Source organism: Callionymus lyra, chromosome 9 (genome assembly GCF_982586985.1).
Source record: "Callionymus lyra chromosome 9, fCalLyr1.hap1.1, whole genome shotgun sequence".
NCBI classification, from domain to species: Eukaryota; Metazoa; Chordata; class Actinopteri; order Syngnathiformes; family Callionymidae; genus Callionymus; species Callionymus lyra.
The window spans coordinates 14,456,780-14,477,839 of NC_141826.1; the positions used below are offsets into that span (position 1 = coordinate 14,456,780).

Sequence of the window (21,060 nt, forward strand, 5' to 3'; positions counted from 1 at the left end):
TTCATTAACCGCGGCGTCTCACCCACCATGTAGGTTCACCGGGGGGGCTTCTTCATGCAACCCTATGATGTAACCTGTCTACTCTTACATTTTGTATTTAAAAAAAAAGATCTTCTACATGCATATGAAGCCACATCTTGTTGCAGTTGTGTCCCTTAACCAATAGAGGGCTCTCCAGGAATGCCGGTGTGAACCCCCTCTTCTGTGCCCTGAGTGGGTTCCTCTATGATAACCAGTCAGCTGTGATATATTGGCAGCGCAGCAGTGAGCATAATGCACGGAATCGATTCCTGTTAAAAATGAATGGCAACAGAGTCAAGCTCCAGCGGTAATGGAAAGTGGGCTCTGTCATAAATATGGATAAACTGTAATATGTAAGTGTGTGCGTGTATGCTAGCAGGTAGACTGGTAAAACAATAAATGTCCATAAATAAGGTGATACAAGATTAAATATAACATATCTACAATCGCATAAAGTGTTCTTCAACACTTCCTTTGTGAGTGCTAAGGTGAAAACCATTCTCAAATACGATTTTCTGTTAAGGACATAACAACATTTACTAAAACCAACAAGACACGCCAGAAAAAAAGCAGACAAAAGATATTGATGCAACCGACACAACGATCACTCAATAGAAGGAGCTAAAAACAGCAATACAGGAAGTGACAGCTCATATTTAATCATCTACTCTCCCTTAAAGAGTGAAGTTCACCCAAAATTCAAATATCGATTATTGTCTACTCACTCTCATGTCGACTTTTTAGAGTTATAGGCAAAAATGTATGTCCATTTTAACATGGCAACTGGTATTATTCGTCTTCATTTTTGTCCGAAATGACGCACTTTTAAACATCCAAAAACTGTCTCCAGTCTACTATCTATCTCTACTCTCAGTGCTCACGGTATTTACCCGCAGTACCTTATGTCTATGTAGGATGTTGGCCCAGCAGCTAACCTAGCAGCGTCCACTAAAAACAACCTTTAAATAAAGACTTGTTTAATTTTTTCCCAAAAAAATTCTCATGTCGAGACTTCAATACAAAATGGACATTACAGATGAGACGTATGGAGGTATTGTGATGTTTTTAAGAAGGTCATTTTGGACAGAAATGAAGATAAAGACAACTGAGCATCAGTCGCTACTTTGAAAAGGACATTTTTGCCTATTACTCGGAAAATAAACCCAAACACTTAGTCTAAAGGAGGGTGAGTTGAAAATGAAAATTGAACTTTGGGTGAACTCTTGGTAAGAAAAATGTTGCAGATGTACATAGTATTGTGTAGTTCATCTCTTTTCTAACCATATTTTACTTACACACTAAGTTTCTTAGAGCCAATGAAACAGGTTATGTCATGTACAGATCATAAGCTGAAACATTAGCTAGCATAGTAAATTTTATCCAATACAAACAGCTTTCCAAATAATACAAAATTTGACTGGACACTGCATTGCAACCATCAAAACTGACTTTTGTTATTAGTCAAACTTTCATAGCTTAGATTCCAGAACTATTTTGGGGAGCTTTTGTCTGACCACACATCATATATATTACACAAGCTTTTTTGCTTTTCCTTTTTTTCCTATATGTAATATGAACCAGTTATAAGTGTAGCATATATATATATATATATTATATATATCTGGCCCCCAAGTTCCAGTCCTCATGTGGTCACTGAATAAATGAAGTGTCTGCCCCTCTTTCGGACCTACGACAGTGATTGATTCATTCTCTGTCCCACATTACATACATTAAACCCATCGCTTGCCAACACAAATACATTTTTCGTTCGCTTTTACGAAATACCTCGCAGGCCTTGCGGGTTTCCTCCCCAGGTTTATTTCAACATTATTTTTAGAAACAACATTGCCAAATATTCCATATTAATCACCTGACCATTGACAACGGCTGCTAGCGTCGTTTATTTTAGCTCGATACAAAGTAGCAGACCATCAGATGAGGTGCAACCAGGCGGATAATATCCCGGACACGCTAGATATGGTCTTACTTGCATATGCCGTCCTCCGGGTCCTCCAGCCCGAACCTCTCGTCGAAGGCGAGTTGAATCCTCATGTTGCTCGGCGCCACTAGTCTCCACGCCAACATGATATTCCGGGGATAAGTGTTTGGGAAATCCGGGCTCTGAACCATTCCCTCTCCTGTCACTGTGATGATCTTCTCCTCCTGGGACTCTTGAACTCCTGAGAGATTAAAAAAAAAAAAAAAACACAATATTAAAGATAAGTTGTTTCAGGGTTGCTATGACAGTTTTTTTTACAAAATGATGTATGTTTTCTAATAGTAAATCCCAGTATGGTTGATCTATTTTTTCCACTCTCTTTAATGGTCATAACTTAAGGTAGTAATTAAGAGATTTGCGGATACAAGCGGCTACTTTTTTTTCACAGGGTGTCTGGACTTTCCCTACATGATAAGGTGAGGAGCTCACTGATGCAAGAGAGACTGAAACCAGAGCAACTGCTGCTCCAGATCAAGAAGCCGGGATAACTTCAGATGACCCTTGTTGCAAGGTGTTCTGGTCATGTCCAACTGGGAGGAGACCTTGGGGCAAATCCAGGACACGTCAGAGAGACATGACCTGGGATCGTCTTGGTATTCTCCCAGAAGAGAAGAAAGAGGTTCCTCTGGGAAAGGAAAGTCGTTCTTTTAGTGCTCTGTGTGTCTGCACAGTGACCTGACCTCAGACACAGGCAGAAGATGAATATGAAGTTCAGTGGCAGGGAAGTAAAAAAATACTTTTACATACTTTGACGCCAATTGACATACCATTGAAACAAATGTGCAAAACTCCTGATAACAAAATACAAACTTCAGAACCTTTATACAATTGGTTAATGAATGTGTAATTTTGCTCAAGAATTAGTCATATTGTACTAACTCTTGAAACAAATATAAAAACTGTGAACAATTTGTTTCAAGAGTTAGTAAATGTGTTTCAAGAGTTGGTACATTTACTTCAAGAGTTAGTACATTTGTTTCAAGAGCTAGTATGTTTTTTTCAATAGTTAGTACATATATTTCAATAGTTAGTTCATTTGTTTCAAGAGTTAGTACATTTGTTTCAATAGTTAGCACATTTGTTTCAAGAGTTAGTACATATGTTTCAAGAGTTGGTACATTTACTTCAAGAGTTAGCACATTTGTTTCAAGAGCTAGTATGTTTTTTTCAATAGTTAGTACATATATTTCAATAGTTAGTTCATTTGTTTCAAGAGTTAGTACATTTGTTTCAAGAGTAAGTACATTTGTTTCAAGAGTTAGTACATATGTTTCAAGAGTTGGTACATTTACTTCAAGAGTTAGCACATTTGTTTCAAGAGCTAGTATGTTTTTTTCAATAGTTAGTACATATACTTCAATAGTTAGTTCATTTGTTTCAAGAGTTAGTAGATGTGTTTCAAGAGTAAGTACATTTGTTTCAAGAGTTAGTACATATGTTTCAAGAGTTGGTACATTTACTTCAAGGGTTAGCACATTTGTTTCAAGAGCTAGTATGTTTTTTTCAATAGTTAGTACATATACTTCAATAGTTAATTCATTTGTTTTAAGAGTTAGTAGATGTGTTTCAAGAGTAAGTACATTTGTTTCAAGAGTTAGTAAAAGTGTTTCAAGAGTTAGTACATTTACTTCAACAGTTAGTACATTTGTTTCAAGAGCTAGTATGTTTGTTTTAAGAGTTAGTAAATGTGTTTAAAGAGTAAGTAAATTTGTTTCAAGAGGTACTACATTTACTTCAAGAGTTAGTACATTTGCTTCAAGAGTTAGTAGATTTGTTTCAAGAGTTAGTACATTTGTTTCAAGAGCTAGTACATTTGTTTCAAGAGAGTAAATTAGCTAGAACATTCCAGCTAAAGTAATGAGAAATATATCCTTTATATATTTTTGAAATAAACCACGAACCACCTTTCAACGAATGAAGACCAGCTGCCTTTACCTACAATTGACTGATAAAACTCTGTACTCAGTGTTTTCAAAACGTTCAAAATATCAGCAAGCAGAAGTGTGGCAATTTTCTCTGATGTGTTGAATTTATGGTTTCATGGACGGCCACAGGGTTTTAATAACGGTTGTCGCCCCGCTGGACTCCACATCCAATTCTGTCACCCTCGGCGGAGACATGACAGCGATGACTCTATCAGGGACATGTGAGCGATGTACAGAAAAATTGCTGTGTGAAGTTTTGCTCCAAGAAAGACTTAAATTGATCAGATCATAAGTCATAAATCAAGATTCATCTCAATATTATATTTCAATGCTCAAATGTGACAACAGCTTCAATCACCGTCAAGACCTCCACAACTGTCATTGAGTGAACAGATAATCGTTTATTTGGATTTTTATTTCTGACAGTAAATGTGTTACAGCTGCAGGAGCTGTTTGATCTTCTCATCAGTCCCTGGAGGAGTTTGTGGCTCAATTGTATTATAGTTGTGCAAACCAGCAGGAATTTTACATTACTTTTTTACTTTTAAATAACTTGTTTCTCTTGTAAATATTTATTATTGTTTTTTATTACACAACGCATTAAATAATCATCTAATGACATCATTGCATTTATTGACTATTAATTATAAAACATTACATACTATACTGCTGATATATTTAAAAAATATTTAAAAAATCATTAAAAAAAAATATATAAATATATGTATTTTTGTTAAAGGTTTTCTTCATCATTTAAAACATTTAATTGTATTAAATATTTAATCATTTTGATTTGTAATATTCTTTACCGGAATTTCTATACTAGTGGAATCTATCATTCTTATTGTGAGTGTGTTGTATTGTCGAGTCAACTGGACTAAGAGACAACACAAGGGATACCACAAACACATTTGTTTCCAGGCATCCGGGTCACCTTGACCCAGAGACAATACAAGGGTTAATTCAGTGTAAACAAGAAAATGTTAAACCATTAAATCTAGACGTAAATAAAACAATAATTTATATTTAAATTATACTAAAATTAGTTTAAAATTGACTGTCTTGGGCAAAGAAAGCAGCCAAGACTTTTTAAATTAAAGATTCTCAAAACAAAAAGTTAATTCAAAGTTATTTTTCTATTCATACCACATTTTATTGGTACATAATCAAAGCTGGACCCATCAATGTCCTCTTGGCAAAACCAATATTTGCAGCACAGCGAGAACACTTAACTTAATAGCCGTGTTAGAAAATATAGCTCCGAAGAAAAAAACCTTCTCCCCAGCACGCCTTCACTTTTAAACGCATTTGATTCCTCTGTGTGACCCATTGTCCGCTCTGATGGGTCTGCAATCAGAGCGTGGAACAAAATGAGTCCTGCGTCCTTTCAAATGAGACAGTTCGATGGGGGCGATAAGAAAACAAACGAGGGTCAAGTTTGGGAAAGTCGAATGATTATGTGCCGTCACGATGGTCTCGAGGAGAAGTAAAACTGTCTGGATCCTGTTACTCAGTTATTGATTAGTCATGTCTGAGCAGCGGGGATGGAGAGAGTGTGCTCTTAAAATGTTGTCACGTCTGCCGCTACAGATGTTTTCCAACAGCTGCGAACTCCGCTTTAAAAAGTTCCAACTCTCGCCAGTGACCCCGTTTGACTCCCTCGCAAAACAGAAGAACACGCTCCTTCTCCTCCTCCTCCTCCTCCTTCTTCTTCACCAGGCCGTGAATAAGTAGATAAAACAGCATCGATACCATGAGACCATTACTTCAGGTTGCAAATATGACTTTGATGTTTTCATTTTGGTTCAGCGAGGAGCCAGGTGGGAGCGAGCGATGGGACGCCAGATGGAGGAAAAACAAACCCAATGAAAAGCCTCTTTCACGACCTTAAAACCAGGATTCCACAACACGGAATGAAAAATCCACTTGTTGCCCCGTCAGAATGTTTAATGTTCCTTCATATGTCTTCTTCTGCCGGTCGCAACGCGAGGGATGATTGACTGTGACCGGCTCGGGCGGAAGCGAGGCTGACAGTTTTTTATTCCATTAAAGCTCGGCCCTCCATCACGGTGACATTTTTTAATTACAAGCCCATTACTGCGGGCTCGACTATACACACTCTTAAAGTTCATAAGCAAAAGAACGAGGAGCGACTTGATTGATTATGGCCACAGGTTCTCTAGACCACGCTGTGTTTACACTGGCTTTTAATGAAAGCGTATGTGAAGTGGCCTAGATATCAGGCTATAAATAGATTATTGAGTTTCTCCTTGACCTCATCAAAAACTGGAGATTATGATCCATGTGTTTGTGTCTTCTCGTTTGGACTATTGTAACAGTTTAATTTGGTGTCTAAATAAGAAGGAGCTGTCTCGCTTGCAGTTAATACAAAACTCTGCAGCTCTAGTAGAAGAACTCACATTTCCCTGATCCTTAAAAATCTGCATTGGCTGCCAGTTCCTTTCAGGATCAAAATTCTGGTTCTTACTTTCAGATCTATTCATGGTCAGGCTCCTCCTTACATCAGTGATCTGATCCAGCCTTACACCCCAGCTCGGGCTCTGAGGTCTGTGGATCAGAATCTACTGATGGTTCCTGAACACACTTCTGGACCAGAGGAGAGAAATCCTTCCAGACTGTTGCTCCTAAGCTTTAGAACGATCTTCCTCTCTTTCTGTGTTTGATGATCTACTGACTCTTTTATGAAACATCTTAAGAATTTTTTATTTGTGCAGGCTTTTCCCTGATTTTCTGGGACTCCTGTGTTTGTCTTATGTGTCTTGACCTTGAGATTTTAAATTTGAAGGTATTATTAAATGTGTATTGCTTTTGATTGTTCAAGCGTGTGACCCTGGTCTAGAAAGGCCCTTTATAAATCACTTACTTACTCACTCAATATTGCTGTAAGTACTTTATACATACAATTCAATTACTATAATAATACATTTAATTCAGTGACTTTTATTTCATTTAATTAGTTTATTGCTGACTTGTTTTTCATTTTCTGTCTATTTGTCCTTCAACATCACACATTTTTCTGCATTTATATTATATTTTTGGGAAAAAAATGTCTCCAAAAAATATTGTTTCGTATAATCTATGGAGGGATTTAAGTTATTTCCATATAGATAAGTTCTTTTGTTTAATTTTAAATTAAATAGTTTGTTGTAGTGGTAAGCGTCGCAAAAATTAAGTGGCGGGTTCACTTCCAGCTTGAGGAAGGTAAAATGAGTTTACTAAAGGAACTGGTTTTGCTCCCACAATCCAAAAACATAGAGGTTCATTGAGTACTTTAAATTGTCCATACGTGTCTCTGCAAAAGACTGGTGATCTATTCAGGGTGTATACTGCCTCTCACCTGCAGTTGCTGGGATATGCTGGAAGAAAAATAATAGTTTGTCACCAGTTCTTTAGCATGTCTACATGAGACTCTTCAATATCTCCTGTAGTAGCTAGTTTCCCGTTATATTATTATTTTCTTTTTTAACTAACAAGATGTTTCAAAGTTATTTTATTGTATTTAATCTTATATATAAAATGTATTTATTTCTTTCACGAGTCTTTGAAGAAGAATTTCAATGTATTTATAGATATTGTAACCAAAACATGTAATTTCATTTCTTGAACATTATTCGCCCATACATGATGATCTTGTTCTTTTATTCCTTCATGACTAAATTCGAAACAGTAGATTAATGAAAACTGTTGGTTTTGGCCATTAAGCACCACAGAGTAAAACTTAATTTGGAACACACGTTGTCAGCATTTTTAGGGGTTCCCCTTGCAAACAAGACCATGGAAACATTGAGTTCGAGAATGATTACAGGCAGGATGTGCAGGGAACAATTGAGTCCACTATTACGTTCAGGGGAGCCGGGGGGGCTCACATGAAAGGTACAGATTTAAAGATATTTCCAAAAAATCTCCAGGGATGAAATCGTTCTTCATCCAATATGTTCCATCCTCCTGGACTCATCAGCGGATGATTGCAGGAGAATTCCGCATTCCTGTTTGCTACACTTGAATTCTTGACAGTGGATCTTTTGTGTGCTTTCATTAAGGGGGGAACATGAAGCCGACTTCTTCAGAGGCAGCTGGAGGTTGAAGCTGCCAAGCTGGTCAAGTGTGGTTTGTTCTTGGATTGAACGTTTGACAGGATAGAAACAGGTAAATGTCGGAATGTCACATTACTGTTTAAATATATATATATTTTTATACTAAAATTATGTGTTTTTTTTTTAAATAAATAAGATGGTAATTTTTTTTAAACTTTTTTATTTTCAGACTATGTTTTTTAACATTAACACTAAATAGACATTTAATTAAACCTTGTGTTATCTCAGGGTCAAGGTGAACCGAAGGAAAAAGTGTTTGTGGAATCCTTTGTTTTGTCTTTGGGTCTCTTTGTCACCGTGCCCTTGGGTCGCCTTGACCCTGAGATAACACAGGGGTTAATGCACTTTTTACTGATATTAAAGGTTTTAAATAATAATATTTCACCCACATTTACAGTCTTCTTTACTCGGTCTCCTTTACTGAAATATTAAATATTAATTGTATTAATATAAAAAAAGGAATTGTTTTTCAAATGTTCATCAGAAGAACTGTCAATCTTATATGTTTTAATGTCAATTAATAAGGTTAGATGTATGTCGCATTATAATTAGGTTTAATTTTCTAATTTGTTTTGAAGATGATTTATTGGTTGGCATTTGTCATATTATGTTAATTGTGTCTGGGTTAGTAAATTACCTTTTTACACATAATGTTCATGTTAAAAAATAAAGACATTCTTTGTAAATGTAAAATATGTATAATAGGTGTTTGATTGATGAATAAATGTAAAATAATAAAATGAAAAAAATCATTTCCCGAGCTCCTAATATGCCCTCTGAAAACAATAGTCCACTCAGACAGCTTCCTCTTCCTCCCTCCTTTGAGGCCTGAAAAAGGCTCGTCTTATCGTGGGCGTAACTCTGACTCTCCAATGACCTCACTTTCGGGGTTAACTAATGTCATCGAGTGATCAAGAGAAGCGGTCTCCTGGAGTGAATTCCCTCAAACATGACTTTTCCTTGACCTACTTTTTTTTTTTTTTCTTCCTCCACCTCGGTGAGGAAAGGAGAGCGTCTATTAAGGGAGGAAGTGACTCTGAATAAATAGGAGCCGCTACAGAGCAGCCATTGTGCTTTGTTCACACGGTAGTGGCCCCAACACTGTCAAACATTAACCTCTCGCCTGCCAAAACAAAGCAGCAGACACCGGAGCACATGTGGAGGAGTGAGCGAACACGCTGACATGACCGATAACAATGACAGGAACAAGGAAAACAAGATAAAAAGGGAGGAGGCTTAATAGTAGCCTAAATTAATGAGGAAGTTTCCTGTCGTTTTAATGTGGATTTTGTTTGAAAGAGCTCTTTACGGTTAGCCATGAGTACTTCAATATTTTAAAAATAATTTAACTAGAATTCACTAAATAAACTAAATAATTTAAATGTTTTTACAGGGACTCCATAAGATTTTGAAAAATGATGAAATATATTGATTGGTCCAATACTTTTTCAAACTCCTTGGTCATTTCCCATCAGGTTACGCCTTCACCTGTATCCATCCTGATCATCCTCCATTGTCACACCAATCGACCTTATTCACCACTTTGGTGGTCTTCATCTTCTCTGTTTTCTTGGCATCTCCCCCTTCAACAGAGGTCCTCAAAAATAGATGGATGGATGCATAAACTGATGGTTAGATGGATAGATGGACACATGGATGCACACTTGGAAATATGGATGAATTGACAGATGGATAGATGATAGATTTAAAGATGGGCGAATTGACATATGGTTGGATGAATGATAGATGATCGATTGACAAATGGGTGGAAGGATAGATGATGAGTGGATGGATAGACACATGGTGTGGATGAGAGAATGGATGGATGGATGACTATACAGACAGATACAGATTTATGGATGGATTGAAATTGTCAGAAGAATGATACTTGATGGATTGACAAATGGTGGATGGATAGATTGACATGTGGTTGGATGGGTGAATGGATGATGGATAGTTGGAGAGATAACTCGGGTGCATGGATAGATGAGAGATAAATAGATGGATGGATTTTTTAAATGGGTGGATGGATGGATGATTTGACAAATGGGTGGATGGATAGATGATAGATTAATAGATGGATGGGTTTAAAAATGGATGGATGGATTGATTCACATATTGATGGATGATGGATACATGGTTGGATGGATAGTTAATAGATTAATGGAAGGATTGATTTAAATATGGGTCGATGAATGGATGGATGGATTGACACATGGATGGATGGATAGATTAATACATTGGGTAGATGGAAAGATGATAGATTAATGGAAGGATGGATTAAAATATGGCTGGATGAATGGATGGATGGATTGACGCATTGATAGATGGATGGATACATGGGTAGATGGATAGATGATAGATTAATGGATGGATGATTAAAAAATGGGTGTATGAATGAATGGAAGGATTGACTTTATTTGGTACCGAACTATGAACAACACACCAATAATTCCCGAAGATAAGAATTCTACGTTAAACGAAATTAACAGCAGCGACAAGACACATTTTCTGGTCACTAAAGGAACTTTGAAGAATTCTGATTGCAAGCATATTTGTAGCTATGTAAGGATACAAATGTAATTTGCTGATATTTTTACCTTCAGCGAAAACTCACAAATTCTCCCTCAAATCAAAAAAATACTTGTGTATTAAGGAGCCGGTGAGTTTAGGCAGAGACAAATTCAATTGGTGTGGAGTTTCACCGCTGCGAGGATCATGTTCCGACTGATTATTTTCCTGCGTTGGAAATACAGATCGGTCTGTTACTATAGAACGGCGTTCCGGGCGTCCTCTGGATAAACGCTCGCGACAGCTATTTCCTGTTCAACCACAGTCGAGTCCGTGTCACCAAACCCAGATTGATTCTAATCTGTGCTCCACTGCGTCGAGATCAGAGCCCGAATCAAACTCCAACGGACGGCTCGTGTCAGGTGAAGAAACCGTACCAAGGAATTCCATTTCTCCTACAGCAAAGGTTTCCGCTCCAATGCAATCACATCTGCAGCTAATCAGGAGCGTTCGGTGGTAACCGCAGGTGCAGTTAATTCCCAACCCTGCTTAGGATATTTATTGCTTTAAGGTTTACAGTCAGGGGCTGCTATACGCTGCGGGAATCTTTCATACCGTTAAAGCATAATTTGGCTGCGTGGGATCTGGTTCCGTTGGGGTTTAATCTGCCCTGCATATGCTTCTGTAGAGGAAGTGCAACATGTGTGACGCTCGCGCGGATGCCGATGAAAGAAGATCACCCTAGATCACCACAGAGAGATTAACCCTCAAGACATTTTCTCTAAGTAGAAGTGTCTCTAGATTCCTGGGTTTCATTTCAATTCCAACTTTTAGGATTGATTGACAGAAGGACAGAAGAATGGGTGGACGCAAGTAGGGACCAAGAAATAGATGGTTAGAGGAACAATGGATGGATAGAGGGAGGGATGGAAAGGCAAAGGGACGAACGGACAGATTGAAAGAGGGACTGATTAGGGAAGGACAGACTGACTGGAACTAATCGACAGGATGTATCTCTAGTTGGAATGGATTCCATATAAAGGGGTGAACACGAATGACATAAAAACCTAAGACTGGCAGTTGAGGAAAACAAATGAGTCGAATGAGATAATTCTTGAGTCATCGCCTGGATGACGTTACTTCCCTTTTCTCTTGTACAAAGAACAGATCTTTTGTACGACTACAGAATTTCTTTCTAATTTGAAGGCATGAAAATTAGGTCCAGCTGTACTATTTTCTGTATCCAATAAGATTCTATAAAGTTGGACTTTTATATCCATTTAGTAACCGAGGAATTACAATTTTAAGGTGCAGGGTATGATGTTAGGGAGCCTGGTAGTGGGCAGTTATATGCACAGTAGATGGCGTCCGAAAGAAAATGTGTTATTTGAAATACTGTGGAAACAACTCTAACTTCTACCTATACCGTATTTTACTTAAGATACCCTTAGAAAATTGATAGTGAGCCTTTGAATCTCCCATATAGATTAATTTGGGTACTACTTCCTGACGATGGATAGTCTTTATGTGGTACACCGCTTGTAAACATACGTCAAGATGTTGGTATATTACGAAGTGGATCCCAAGGCTTACTTAGTATTACTCATGGAGGCTCCATCCGCAATGCAATGCTCAATTATATAACTCTGCAAGTAGTATAACTCTAAAATCCGCAATGGGAGGCTTTGTAGTTATAATACATTGAAGCAGCATTGCAGCCAAGACAGTAGAAACAAATATAATCTGTTGCGTTTATTGGCCTGAAAAATATGGTACTTTGAAAACCACTCATTACATAATTATACTACTACAGATACCGATGCGGCTATTTTTACGTTTACAAATATTACCTTCAACAGGTGGATACTACAAGCTATGTCATTAGGTCAGATATCACATAACATACTTATCCTGTATTGTTATGCAACACTTTAACAACATGATACGCTACAGTCTTAAGCCGGGCCAGATAACGTTGCAGGAGGGGAATCAGGGCAGATGACTTCCTGCTGAGTCGACACCTTTCCTGGCAGGGTTGGTGGTCTCGCTCTCAAATCTTGTGCTGAAGCCCGCCAACTTGGCCCGTTCAGTCCGGCAGAGACATCTGTTGCCGCCCGCCGTCCAGCTGAAGCGAGACATCTTCATACAAGATCAGATGTCCTCACTTGATAGGGCCGGGCGGTGTGTGTGTGTGTGTGTGTGTGTGTGTGTGTGTGTGTGTGTGTGTGTGTGTGTGTCTGTAAGCAAACACACTTTAATGTCCTTTCTCTATAAACAGTTTAACAGCTGAACATGTTATACATTTAAATAGCGTGTCATTCATCCGTAGCTCTGTTTTCGCAGCAGGTTTTTTTAATCTATCGGAGAACTTCAGTTACTATTACAGCCGTACACACGATAGCTACATTAGACTGGAACTGGATACACCAACGTTTAGCTAACATCACACGACATACTGGCAACATTCCCTGCTGCCCTTAATCCAACCCTGTAATAATCACCTTATTTTACCCTTACAAATCTTAATCTGACACCTGATGGATTAAAAAGAAACTGTATTTTAAAGTGTTACATTAGTACATATTCTGCGCCAGCTTGTAGTAGTCCTAACAATTTAATGATTTATTATTTTATTTTATTTTCACGTTAAAAATATGTTATAATCGAAAACAAATTTTATACAATTAAAATACTATAAAAGGTAACTGTAAAACATATGAAATATAATTGTATAAAATTTGCAAGCAATTAACAATAGATATACTGGATATACAGTATATAGCTAAATATCTTACACAACTTATTTAACTTCTTTTCTTTTTTTTTAAATAACGCACCAAGCTCAATTAGTGAGTACATAAAGTATAATGAAAGTTTTTTATGAAAATCCAATTCAGCAATCAAATAACAATGTATATTTATACTCCTAAATAATATTGCTAATACAATACAGTGAATCTTGGTTAGCAGTTAAAGTGTCAATGTAACAATAACAATGTTTCATTTTCATTAACAATTCATTAGCTTTTGTTTACTTTGTCGTTTGTGGTCACTTACACAGTATCTTAATAGGAAAATGAATCAGCAAAATCTGTTCTGGTTTCGTGTCTGTCTTGCTGGCAGCAGAGTGTGGAATAAAGCTGGTTAGAAGAATGTTAGAAATGATGAAAAAATCGAATAAAAACTGAGTCGAGGGAAGAAAATGAACACTAATCTTGGCAAAGTTGGAATTCACAATGGTCGTGAATCTTTTATTTACCTTCCAACCACCAGGAAATAACATTTACAAGGATTTGCGTTGGTTGGGAATCATTTCATAAAAAATACTTTGCCATCCTGCTTCTGTATTTTAAACAGACATTTTTTGCATATGTTTATCAGAAATGTATTTTTAACGCACACCCCCTCATCGGGGACCAACTTGGGAAAGAGCTGGTTTCAGGAAAAAAAAAGGCAGAGAAAAGGCTTCCAGTGGTTTGTGGTCGCTTATATCTTCATTGGACAGTTGATGAGCGAAAACAGAGTTTTGTGTTTGTCTTGCCGGCAGCAGCGTGTGGACTAAAGCTGGTTGGAAGAATGTTAGAAATGATAAAAATGCTTTCACCCGAGCCATCCAAATCCTCCGACTGACGCACAATGGCACGTTAAAATCATCCAGAGGGGGCAGCTGGTCGAAGTTCTGCCAAAATGTGGCTCTCTTGGCCCGAGACCAATCTGGTACTCGCATGCAACCCACTTCATTTTCCTAACAATACAAAAATTGTAAATAGAAGAAAAAAGGAGGAAAATCACACACTAGCCAACTGAGTGGAAGAAGTTGTGAAGCAAAAGATAAGAGAAACAGCGTTTCATGATATAAAAATCATCTAATTTATATATTCAATTCATAAAAATAGTCTCTGAATTTGAGAAAACCTTTGCCGTACTTCTGAAGGTATAATAATAAATAATCAAACTAGTTATCCCAGCTACCTGGGGCAAGAGGGGTGGATAGGTCACCTAGCAGCACACTGACAAGAAAAATACTCATAACAATCTGCAAAGATTTTAAATATGGGGTGCCCCAAATATCTGTACTTGGACCTCCTTTGTTAAATCTAAAGATCATTATTTTAGCAAATGTGCAGCTGAAGGCTTTACAACGTGGACTGTGTGAATAAACATCCAAATCTGTATGTCGCTATAGAAACACAGAAACACGATAAGGCATGCACTTATCTCAGGAAGTCATTTTATATAACAACCAATAATGAGCCAGCGAGCGGAGGTGGCAGCAGCTGACACATCTTGATGCATTTGTCAAATGAAACGTTATCCTAGCCGCTGTTAGTCATGTGATATCGCCAAACTGATGTTTGACCTCAGCAAACAAAATGACACAGCAGTCATTTGGAAGCCGTGGGCGCTCGGGCTTATCTCTTAAAGCCTGTAAAAGCGTTTTCCTGCCAGCTCGATTATGAAATAAAAAATCTAGTCATGAGAGGGAAATGAGCACTAATCTTGCAAAATAAGGGATTGCACTGGAACTGGATATGAGGTCATAATGGTCGGGAATATATTATTTACCTTCTGACCCTTTTTTAATACAACTTTGAGATCATTTTTACAAGGAATTGGCTTTGTATGGAATTAATTCCTAAAAATATTTTGCAATCCTGCCTTTATTAATTTCAAAGGGACATATTTTTCACATGTGTTTTGTGGGTATGACATTTTTTATGCACCCCCTCAAAAGGTGACCCACAGACCACTTGGGAAAGCACTGGTTTCATGGAAAATAAGACAAAAAAGACCTCCAGCTGTTTGGTGTGTTCCTTAGAAAAAGGGGATTGTAGCGTTAAGTATCAACCAGGAGGCATAGTAGGAGCCTACAAACTTATCTTGACAGGCTATCAGGGATGACATTAGGCCTAGGTGTAAAAAAAAGTTGGAATACACCATCCATGATTTGTGTATCAATCATTTGGCGAGAGCTTCACGTGGGTAGGAACGCAACTTGAGGCTGATCTATTTTTGAAAAATCTCATCACAACTGTTAAGGCAAATTGATTCAGTGACTAATATCCATGAAATTGTGCCTTTCTTAGAAGGGAATACAACCCCATCTCAATTGCGATAATAAATAGCCTCGAAATCATTTCACAGGAAACATCTGAATCCACAGCTGCAGCCACAATCGCACTTATTTCTCAGTGGCGTGTAAGCACTGCCGATGTGTGAACAGCCGGCGACACCAAAGAGAAATTGAACTCTTTTAACCCCCCAGAGCTTTGGTTCAATACGCCGAACGAAACTTGTCACCACAAAAAACGGCTTCTGCTCAGGTTACCGCGGTTCTTAGCCCCTGAATGGTTTCCCGGAGCCTCTAATTAGTGCCCACACTTGTGTTTGGCGTCCAGGATGAAGAAGATTGAGTGTCGGACTTTTCGCTGCGGCAGTTGACCCGCTGGAATTCTTGGTGTCTGAGCTGGTGAGCCTGGATTTAGACATGATATCAAGACCAACACAGGAAGTTATCAAATACTATTTACAGTATGTTCACCTGCAGTTTTAATATTTCAATATGTATTTATTATAAACATTATTTAACAGCAGGATAACAATGACTTTAAGTATACGATAATAACTATGTAAAGCATATATTTATGTTTATCTTGTGGACATTACGGGGTTAATGTTCAATTTTCACAGTCACAAAAACGGATTTTTGACGTAATTGTGGAGTTTTTATTAAATTATTTAACTTATGGGAAATTGGTTTATGAGTGTTTATGACTCAAAATCTTTAAAAATGTATCAAATTCAAGAAAAATTTATTTTCTTTCACATCCAAAGACAAAATTTACAAGCTGTCAATATGTTTTTGCAAAAATTCAAGTTTTTTTTTACTTGTTTTAATTTATTTTCACTTATGAGACATAGATCTCAGTCTAAACTTAAATCAAACGATAAACCCAATCCATAGTTCCCTTAATTGGTTATATACCAATCAAAATCCAAAAATTCAATTACAACTCATGAGCCTTTACAGTTATTTCCCACCATTGAGGTTCGGATACACAGCTATAGTTTAACCCGCTGCCATTGAATCACGATCAGAAAAAAAAGAGTCTTAACACTAATCTGGTGGTTTACCCATGAGCCATCAATCCATTTTTCCACAAGTCAAACTCAACTAAATGATTCTGTTTTTAAACGCCAAAAAATTTAAGTTAAACCTTGTTTCCACAAATTGAGTTGTAACTTGAATTTGTACTTTAACCCATGATCAAGTAGTTGTCCTCTCCACCGATTAACTGCTGTTGAGTCCTAAAATAATCTTGTTTTGTTTTTATTAAAAACATGTCACTGTTTTTATTAAGAAGTCGGTCTTGGTCCGTTTGCAAGAGACAAAAATCAGGCTTATTGTTCAAAAATTGATGGCAGAGGATGGAACGATATGATGCTCACTGCTTACTTAACATTTGTAAGATGTTAAAACATATGCAGAGATGTAACTTAAGTGTATATTGAAAATGACAGCTTGTTACTGGCTCCGGCAAAAGGGATCATCATTAATGCAGTTCAGTCCATATCGACCCCAATTTCCTCGCAGCTGTCCAACTCTGAATCAATATCAAAGCTGGCTGGTGAAGGATAGATGGACTGACAGAGTCCACAGGATGTTTCTCACAATACCGCCGCTGCTCTCCTCCTGGCTGAACACCAGCCTCTGACAGATGAACCATGTCTTTTTTTTTTAAAGCCTCGCCGCGCAGCTGTGGACGGCAGCTCCGAGCCGCTTTGTAGACACATCTGCGCGCCGCACGACTCCATGTTCCGAGGGATTCGCGGTTTGATTTGTGGGCGGCGAGATTGAAGGACAGATTTGCAGGACCAGAACCAGAACCTGGGATTAGGCCTGATCAAAGATCCAGGTCGATCACCTGGTTGAGATTGTACAGGCTTTTTTTGGCTTAGGGCGCTTCAGGCTAATGATTTCTGATTGAATTAGCTCGAAAACTTTGTCCAGAAGTCGCTGCCAAAGTAAAAGTTTCTACAGTAAGAAAGTGTGAATTGACTTCTACCTTGTTCTGGCTTCTTAAATGCATGACGAAAGTAATAGTGTTGGAAGTGCAGGAATTAAGCTAGTTTCTAACAGGAAGACTTTCAATGGCCAAATTCAACCCACTAAATCATTCTAAGTGGCCAGTTACAATATTGGCTTAAATCAAAGTTATTTTAAGTTAATGATGATGTGATAAATATGGCCACGATTAAGCTAGGTCAGGGAATAGAGATTGTCTAGGTCAGCAATTATACAGACGTTTCTAATAAGAGTAAACCTGAGTTTGAATAAAAGGAACTTAATGGTAATTTGATTATCCTTGTAAAAGGGCAACTATTCCCCAAATCCAGCTGTACTCACATGTTTCAATTGTTTAAGTCTTCTGCTCCAAGATGCAGTTGGTCCTTCATAATGATGATGTTTTAAACCATCACTTTACAAAGTTCTTCCCCGTCTGAGATCTCGGCAAATGAGAAGTGGCAAATTCTAGGATTGCTGACGTGCTCTGACATCCCTCTAGTCACAGCAGAGTGGCCGTGGTTGGGGTTAGCAATATTTAATCTCCCAGAAAAAAAAGAAGCTTTTAATGTGTTGGGCTTTTGCACTTTTTGACATTTGAATGGGCTCTGCTCTCGTAACCTCTTGTTTGCCAGGATTTCAGACGGGGGAGAACTTTAACTTCATAGCGTAGCATCGTCATGATGTTGGATTTACTTCGTACACTTTGGTAACTATAACAATTGTAAGAGTAGTAAAAGATTTTGGCCCCTTGTGGAATTTAGTTACGTACCCTTAAATTCTTATTTTTGCAAGACAATATTTTTTCATATTTCAGTTGAACAACAGATTTTTCTTTTTTCCTTGAATAGATTCAAGCGTTTATAGCTTTGAATAACTTTCTTTTAACACCCTCTTTTGGACTTTCATCAAATCAAAATCAAAGTTAGAAATATCGTTTTTGGTGAACTTTAAATAAAAAATAAATTTAAATTTGTTTAAACTGTAGTGAGCTAGAGCTCTTAAGGGTAATGATGAAGCTTCAGCCAGCAGTTCCATCATTTTCTAAACTTGATAGAAGTTGCCGTTGCTCCAAAAAAATATGATTTTATTTAAATTGTTGCTCAAAGATATAGATCGCACAGTAAAGGTTGCCATCTAGTGGGCTCTGAACATTATGACAACGCTTCATGAGGCTTAATCGGATCATCACTACTCGCCTTGGGAAGCAAAGCTCGAAGAGTCAGAAAATAATACCTTTTGTCATCAAGGAACTAGAAATTAGAAAAACAGACATATCAGATAAACAGATTTAGCACAAAAAGTTAGGGAGGAAATATGTTTGGATTTGTGGAGAGGAAGCTTTTTGGCTAAAAATATTAAAGATAAAAAAGAGGAAAACGACTAATGAGTTTCACAGATGAATGAGGACAGGTGTGACGAGAGGAGGATCAAGATTGGTTGGGTTGGAGGAGGTTGTAAGAAATAAATTTAGCAACAGGCATAAACTGTTAGTATGCAGATTCCACCACATATCTGGCGCCCTCCCCTACAAACACACAAAAGCATAAATCCCAAAATGGATCCAACAATTTACATAAAAACCAACCTCAACCCATTTAATATGCACTTATTCAAGTTCTGATGAGAGTTTCAGCTGCACCATGAATCCAAATCAGCCGTCAAGGAGACGAGCACAGGAACATTTTAATTGTGGCAGTATTGGAATAACAGGGCCCGACTCTTGGGCTCTCGGACCAAGAATCGATTTCTTTAGAAGGGTTGCCCCGGATCTCTAATTACTGCCACTGTGAGCCTCCGTAACCTTTTTTTGGCTGAGCTGTCCAGGAAAGAGAGGCGGCAGAGCAGAACTCAGGTGGCGATGCAGTATATTGCTTTCGACCTCTATTTACAGAGGGATGGTTTGCTAAGAACAAGTGGTCTCTTCCTGTAAGATCCTGCCCTCGGTTACGCCGATAAATACCTCTTGCCAGGCGCTCAATGAAACAGAAACCACTTGAAGTGAAGCTTCTCAATTGAGAACAAATTGAAATTAGATTCTGACGATAATGTATCTGTCACTTTCCGATATCTAGATTAAGGTTTTTGCAATCTGAATCCAGTGCATTAGATTTGTTCCTTCAACAAAAGTGCTTATTTCGCAATAAGAAACTTTCTTGAAAACAGCGTTCCTCATAAGCACACTTGTGTTGCATTCACTGTCTTCAGAACTGTTCGAATGCAGATGAGTGTAAACAACTTGCTGTTCCTTACATAATCGCTCATTTTAAACAAGCTGGACTTTTCAGACAACATATTGCTCAAACTTAAAATAAATTAAGACTGATTGACGACATTAAAACATTGAGAAAGACAGCCGACTCAGCATTAAAAAACAAATGCAAACGGCTTATTTGGGTTACGGCGGTGTGAGAGTGAGCCTGTAAGTCTTGAATGTCAGAAACATTTACATGATGTAAAACACTCTCTCGAGGTCTCAGCCACCTGTTGCCATTTTTTGGGGGGGGTTCTCAAAGCAGTTTGAGATGATGAATGAATGTCTTCAGCTGCCCAGACAAAATTAAAAGGAGTTATGAGTGCTTTGCTTTAAATATGACTTTCCTTCTAAACTGTTTCTCCTTAAGAAAACTACTTGAGTGCATTTGTCTTGGCCCTCAAGTCAGAAGTCAAGAAAATGACTTTATTTTATATTATTTATATAATTTAATCTTAAAATGAATGAACTATAGATCATCATGTAAATATGACCTTTACATAATTAATGTAATTCCGCAAATTAATAATTTTGACAAGTTGTATATTGAGAATTAATGGTGATAAAGTTACAAGTTAAAAAATATAGTAATAAGAAATCACATTAGTTTAATAAAACTTGAATGTGTAAAAAAGGTTAATGAATTAAAAAAGTATTGGTTATTTACTATTTTGTCCCTTATTTCAGTGGTGTGGTTCATCATACGTAGTTGCCAGACCATCACCGCACACATATAGACAAAAACACTAAATGATTTAGATTCAAACTCTGTATGTTTGTGGACTGTGAACTGAAGGAAAACATTCATGAAAGTTGGCCACTCATAACTCAAACGTCATGTTGTTAAGACACAAACTTGCACATTTTTTAACCTCAAAAAAAGTCTTGTTTACAGATGTGGGTTTTTTTTTTCAACTTGACTACGTAGAAGCCTGGTTGATCACTAAAATATATGAACTTCAGACACCAGCAAATACCCGCCTGGGAAATCCATCACCACCAGTTTTGCGGGGCTGCCAACTATGTCAAAAACAAGCAAACACAGTGGCTGCTTTGAAATGAGAGCTTGTCAGCAGGTGTGAAAGCAGACGACGTGTTGAACAAACTTTGTGCGTCGTGGCAGAAAATGGAAGATTTGAATTTGTCAAACAATGCTGTGCCTGAGAACC

The 21,060-nt window shown here is 37.6% G+C and overlaps 1 protein-coding gene across 1 annotated transcript in view; it reads right to left on the reverse strand.

Annotated features, from left to right (window-relative positions):
• pdgfc (platelet derived growth factor c) overlaps positions 1-21,060 on the reverse strand; it is a 56,187-nt gene that overhangs the window by 19,357 nt on the left and 15,770 nt on the right. Inside the window, exon 2 of the mRNA XM_087799422.1 lies at positions 2,009-2,201. Coding sequence (XP_087655548.1) covers positions 2,009-2,201 — 193 coding nt within the window. The remainder of the gene's footprint in view (positions 1-2,008; positions 2,202-21,060) is intronic.